The 6,854-nt window shown below is 43.7% G+C and overlaps 1 protein-coding gene across 2 annotated transcripts in view; it reads right to left on the reverse strand.

Annotated features, from left to right (window-relative positions):
• The window catches only part of ACOX1 (acyl-CoA oxidase 1), a 62,561-nt gene extending 55,727 nt beyond the window's left edge, over positions 1-6,834 (reverse strand). The window contains exons 1-3 of one of the 2 annotated variants that reach the window (XM_069752060.1): positions 6,653-6,834; positions 6,083-6,242; positions 589-749 (exon numbers count right to left, since the gene is read on the reverse strand). In XM_069752060.1, coding sequence (XP_069608161.1) covers positions 589-749; positions 6,083-6,242; positions 6,653-6,761 — 430 coding nt within the window. In that variant the 5' untranslated portion in view covers positions 6,762-6,834. The remainder of the gene's footprint in view (positions 1-588; positions 750-6,082; positions 6,243-6,652) is intronic. The other variant, XM_069752058.1, reaches the window with a different exon arrangement.
• Positions 6,835-6,854: the final 20 nt, after the last annotated feature.

The following is a 6,854-nucleotide window of genomic DNA, read 5'->3' on the forward strand; positions in this document are numbered from 1 at the left end:
CATGGTCATACACAATCATTACACAGCAGGGGCTCATTTATAACATTATCTCAGCGCAGGAACATTTTTTTTTTTTTTTTTTGCATATAACCTAAATAGGCAAAACAACACAACAGTTTTTTCAAAACTAAGAAGCTTTTTTTTTTTAAACTTAGGAGGGGCATTGGAACACTAGAAAGAAATGTTGAGGCCTCACTAAAGACTGTGTAGAGGAAGAACCTGTCTGTATTACCCATAATAAGCAATCACATTGCAGCTTTCATTTTACCACAGCCATTTTAAAAATCAAACCTGAGCTCTGATTGGTTGCTATGGGCAACAAAGAGGTTTTTCTTTTGGACAGCTGATATATGAGGCCAATTTTTTTTTACATTTTTTTTACATTAATAGTTAACATAGTGTGGGCCACGGGCAGCGATCGTAGGGATTGTAACTAGTGATTGCAAAACAGTACTAGTGCAGCACCAATGTCTTACTAGCTAAGTGCAACCTAGTCACTACAGCTATTTATCACCCTCTCTGCTATGCCTGCAGGTCTCTCCTGGCACTGCCAGTACCACTTGCCATTCTGCCCAGTTCAAAACTAACCATGCCCCAGTTCGGTCTGTGCATAGGTGCCAATGGCTTGTAGATTCTTGGCAAGGGGCAGCCACTTCTTGCACTGTGATTCATTGCACTGACTCGCTAGCGTGTTGCTAAACATGCTGTAATGTAAGCTCAAGGGATCCGTCTGAGAGCCTCGACATGTTCTACAGGGGAGAGACAAAAGTCAGAAAATCAGCAGATTGGTGGAGTACATAGAAAATATTGATAAAAATAGAAATAGATGTATAAGATGCAGCTGTCATAGGGTGCGGCTTTTTTATTCTCATTAAATAGTGCATTAACAGTAGTTAAAGTGGTATTCCAATCTCCAAGATCATATCCCAATATGTAGTAGGAATAATATTAGCAAATACCTCCACTTCGAAATGTAGTATAGTTCTTCTGATTTGCCAAGTTGCTCTCCCCATGTGCAGGGCATTGCAGTAGCTTATGCATCCATGGTTACGCCCACTAACAACTAACTATGAGTTGTCGTAACCATGGATATCTAAGCTACTACAATGCCTGCATATGGGGTAAATGACATAGCAAATCAAAAGAACTAGACTACATTTCTAATTGGAGATATTTGCAAATACTTTTATTATTACTCCTACTACATATTGGGATGGGATCTTGGAGATGGGAATACCCCTTTAAGGTTACAAAATGAGTATTAGAGCCACTATAATGCCCATAGGGGTTGTCATCCAGTTTTCCCGAGAAGATTTGAACTGGGTAGTCATCCACAATGTTATTCTGGGTTTTTTCCAGAACTGAATTCAACTCTAAAGAAAATGTGTTGTAGCTTTTATAATGCTTTTCCACTGCCGCGCCTCACACTGCTCAATCATGCTGCATCCATTCAAGAATCCTTTTGTCTAAACTGCATTTTTTTTTTAGGCCGTTCCACTTGCAGCATCACCTGTTGCGCATACACCAAGCAAGCCAGATCCCCACACTTTTTAGCAGCCACCCCCCTATTCTTTGGTACCACACCACCTGCATCAGACTAGAGCCCTACTTACACACGCAGGTCAATGGGGAACAATTTGAAAAAAAAATTCTGTTGAGTTAGGTTTTTGAGCTGATTTATACTAAAATTAGCATGCTGATTCCAAAAACGTTGTCAGTTTTTTTTTCTAGCACGTCAAGTTTTTCCTCCACAACTTACCTGCCAGAGAAGCACAATTGCACTGATATCTGTAATAAGACTTGTTATCTGATTACAATTCGACTCATATAGAGCTACGTGGCAACTTGTAAGAGTGGTCACAACTGAGACAGTGTGGTGAGAGGTGTGTGCAGCTCCCAATACGTCATAATTATCAATATCTTTATCATAGTAGGAATAAATAGGATTTGTGATAGCTTTTCTCTTTACATTGGGCGCTTAGTTGTAGTTTATATATCTTTTATGATTTTTTTTCTTTGTTAGTTTTCAAAGCTTGTAACTTTCCATCTCAGTGTTTTATTTACATATGTACATATTTCCTTTGTTTCAGATCATGTCTGCTTCTTATATATTTCATTTTTTGTTCATATTTGTACTATTTAAAAAAAACAAAACACTTTTTAGGTACAGTAGTTTACATATTTTTGAGAAGACAAAAATCCTATAGTTCAAAAACTTGACGTGATAGAGAAAAACTGAGATCATTTCTGGATTCAGCATCCAAAAATTAGTTAAGAACAGTTGTCTGACCTAACTCTTAAAAAACGGTGTTCCCCAGTGTTATCCGAGTAAATCTGCATCTCTGCTTTCTGTACTTCCATTTAGAAAAACGAAGGCAGACTTTTGTACAAATCACGGAAATAAAAAGAGATGGTGGACGGTAGCGCAGATGCAGCATGGGAAAAAAAAAAAAAAAAAAAAATTAAAATATTCTCTATCCTCCTCTGTGCAAATAACTATAGTATGCAAATTGTCTCTTCAGAGGAAGAGGACTGAACTCTAGCGCCACCTATAGGAAGTAGCAATCCTAACAGTCAATGTTGACCCTTTAACGAGACTTGTCACATGACTTAGGATAAAAGCCAAAGTCAGACTCCATTTGCAGACACTTTGTTTCGGGGGTACTGCCACTCATCAGTGCAAAGTGTGAGATCTGGTTTGGCTGGGCGACAGGTGTCTGACCGGGATCCAAGAAGTAATGTTTGTCCTTCCAGAGAGTGACATGTTAAGCCTGACATGCCGAAAAGAGGAGGCTTAAAGCCACAATGCTTGTCTGGGAAATATGCAAATTGCCTCTTCAGACAGGAAGAGGACTAGAACTCTAGCGCCACCTATAGGAAGTAGCAATCCTAACAGTCAATCTCTAACGAGCCTTTTTACATAACTTAGGATAAAAGCCAAAGCAGAATCTCAATTTGCAGACACTTTTTGGGTGCTACTCCTCATCAGTGCAAATTGTGAGATCTAGTTTGGGTGGGTGAGAGGCGCATGAGGTAATGTTTCTCCTTGTGGAGAGTACCATGGCAATTTGCATATTTAATTTCCCAGAAGAATAAAGCTTTACAGTCTCCTCACATTGGCATGCCAGGCTGGGCATGCCATTCTCCATAAGGAGAAACATTAGCCCCTGAATAACTATAGTAGAACACCATTGGAAAGTAGCCACCAGCCATATTTCAGAGTCTGTTCCTTTCATTTGTAAGATTAAAATGTCTACAACGACCATTTTACTCCATGTAACATTAACCTCTACAGATTTGCACTTTGGTGCCGGGAGGGACCATTCGCGCCAGCACTTTGGACAGTGCACCTATTTACTTAGTGCAAAGCAAGCATCAGTCAGGCAGATGGCAGTGTACAGCGTGATACCACAATACTAGGGCAGAGGTGAAGTCCAAGGTATCTACAGGTGACTGCGGGGAGTGTGTACAGAGGTGACAGCCATGCTACACTGTCAGCCTACGTGACCTCAGAGAAGAGGAGGAAGAGAAACAAAGAGGAAGGCAGCTCTCGCCATACCAGCAGGTGGACCATACAATACAGTGAGAGAAACCTTCATTATAACGAGAGCACGTTCTACAGCCAGGACGTCTACATTAAGAAGACATTGTTCTCTACCGGACTCATCAAAACTCAGATTATTATGGCAGGCTTGGCTCACTTGCTCTTTAGGCTGAACGTTGCTGCCCGTTCACCAGGGCCAATAAGGACACAAGGTTTTTGGGTGGGATTTGCAATGGAGTGCCACCCACTTCTCCAGAGTCCACACAGACTGCCACGAATCTGTGGCTTATCGTCTGCAAACTGTGCATGCATTTCATGAGAATTACAGCAAATTGTGCCCTTGCTATATTGCAAGGAGTGAAATCCGCTATGAAAATCCAACAAACCATGGATCTGAATCTACAACTTGTAGGAGAAATATGGGAAAATCTCAAACCCAATGATCACTATAATTCGGTAAGAATCTTACCTTGTCAAATCCGCAGGTAAAATCCACAGAAATTACGCTTAAATTAAAAGGGGATTTCAAACGAAACCATTTATCACCTATCCACAGGGCAGTAATTAAAGGACACGTGCCAGGTCCCCTGAGCTTTCCATACCACATGGTGAGAACTTTGCTCTAATAAAGGCTTTACGTTGCAGACAAGCCTTGCTAGGTTCTTAAAATGAGCTTTATTCTGCGGCTCCCCATACTAACGAGCAATTAATCGTCCATAGGGGTGCCTCTTCCCACAGAGTAGTCCTGCCATACTACATGCTAGATTGGTGGTTTGGAGCACTTTGGGGACCTGAAATGTTCAAGCTTGTGGAAATATAACATCCGACCAAGGACGACAAATGAAAGGAGCATGCATGTTCTCCCTATATTTGCTCAGATTAATCCGGTTTCCTCCCACACTCCATAGACATACTGGTAGGGATTTAGATTGTGAGCCCCAATGGGGACAGTGATGATAATGTCTGTAGAGCGCTGTGGAATATGATGGCGCCACATGAGTAGACTGTTCAGCTGGTTCTGTAACTACTAGACCAGCTATATGGAGAAACAGAATTAAAGGGAACCTGTCACCTGAATTTGGCGGGACCGGTTTTGGGTCATAGGGGCGGGGTTTTCGGGTGTTTGATTCACCCTTTCCTTACCCGCTGGCTGCATGCTGGCCGAAATATTGGATTGAAGTTCATTCTCTGTCCTCCGTAGTACACGCCTGCGCAAGGCAAGATTGCCTTGCGCAGGCATGTACTACGGAGGACAGAGAATGACCAAAACCGGTCCCGCCAAATTCAGGTGACAGGTTCCCTTTAACTCCTGTGGATCTTCGATTAATCTCCTCTATGATCATGTGTATAGAGGGGCTGATGGTTTGAGTTTTTCACCTCTACTTTAAAAGGAGTCACAAATCTCAATTAACATCTAATATTTCTAAAATTATTAATAAACTCAGTCCATGAGCAACACCCTGAGATAAGAAAAGTGTTGAAGGGACAGAACATGAGAAAGGTGTCAGGCGGCCACTCATGGTGTCTGACGACCGGGCGCTCATTTGGCCTTCAGATATCCCCCGCGACTTCCTCACACAAACGTGCACATGAATGTTCGCTCGGCAGAGCCATGAAATGTTTTTTTTTTTTTTTTAAAGGGGCAAGTAGAGAAAGCCCCTTCCCGGCAGCTTTGGCAGTGGCTGATCTCAAGCACAAAAAGGTCAAAGAACTTCAATTCCAACCGTATAATCATCATCTCCCTGAAACAATCTATGGGGGGAAAGAGTTGGGAGGTCCGCATACATAGCGTCAGATTCAGCCAACTTTAGTCTAATGTGTATGGGGCCTTTAAATCCCAGCTACATCACATGTGCAGCGCATGCGGTATTATTTCTAGCTCTGAACGCCAGGGGCACAGTACGAGGAGGAGTTTCATCCTGCACCCTGGAGTAAGGTACAATTCTGGCTCTATGTGACCTGAACGTACAGTTTATAGGACCTTATCTGCAGAAGAGATTAGATTTTACAGTCTGTACAAACTCCACGGATTTATCGCTACGCACAAGGTCGGTCGATCCAAACAGATAACACATATATACAATGCTGTAGAACGTGTCACCTGTATACCGGGAATTATATTATCTTCTAGATGGTCCACGGCTCAGGAAAAAAATCAGGAGAATTGCTGAGATCTCCATTAAAGGAGAAGTTTAACCTAATATATTCCCAGCACCAATGTTTCCATTGTCTCCCATGAGTCTAGATTTACTTGGCAGCATCAATGATGCAGTATACTGGACAAGTGACCACAACAGCGCATCATTGGTCAGAGGTGACGTGTCCACACAGAAGAAAGCCCTGCAGTCAGTGATCGGCGGTGGTGGTGGGACATAACTGAGGGTCCCACTGATCACAAGAACGTGGGTCCTATAGCCCTGTGTGAATGGAGCGTCGGTCAGCCATGGTCCGTGGGGCAGCGATCAAACACTTTTCACCTGTCCTGTGATAGTAACCTGCCCGATATCCTTCTATAACGCAAGCCTGCAGGTTTCTTACCTCTTGAACCAGTAGATTTCCTCCGGGTCCGATATTCCATGTTGTCGCATCTTCTGGACCATCAGAGCACTTTTCTTGATGGCCAGCTCATAGCGTTCGCTGCGGGACAAGAAGTTGGGGTCTTCATGCTGGAATTCCGGGTCACTGGTCACTAGGTTTTCTGCAATATATAAAGTACGGTCATAAAGATGACATAGTCTTATACCGGCGGGCCACACACCCCATCTGGTCTGGCCCGTGGCTCGAAAAGGAACCCAATGGACGCCATGGAAACGTCAAACAAGAAATTGAATTACTACGATCCTCAGATCACCCCCTGATTTTCGGAAAATCCTCTACACAATACTCCATCCCCTTTGGCACGGCTCAGAGCCTTCATCATGCAAATGTGTATTCAATCAATGAAGTGGGAGAAATCTCTGAGCTGCGCCAGAGGCTTGTCTGTGTGAAATTCAGCACTACCTTACACCTAGCAGGACTTGTGCACAGGAGATCCCCTTTAAGAGCCAGCAGGTACAAGATGCCCCTGCCAAGCGCTGACTGCCCCCCTCCCGCCCACAGTGTGCCCACCGATCTCTCTCCGCCTGCGGGTCCTCTCTGGGCTCCCATCCAGCACATATGTGATGGTCTCCGGGTTGAAGGAGGCGGCGGCCCTCTCCCTGCTCAGGTCGGGATTCATCGCTCGGTCGGCTGTCACTTCTGCTACTGCTCACGGCCGGCCTTTACCCCCTATTACATGATGTGACAAGGCGGCGCCGCCTCCGCGTCACGT

This window comes from Ranitomeya imitator, chromosome 2 (assembly GCF_032444005.1).
Source record: "Ranitomeya imitator isolate aRanImi1 chromosome 2, aRanImi1.pri, whole genome shotgun sequence".
In the NCBI taxonomy this organism is placed as follows: domain Eukaryota; kingdom Metazoa; phylum Chordata; class Amphibia; order Anura; family Dendrobatidae; genus Ranitomeya; species Ranitomeya imitator.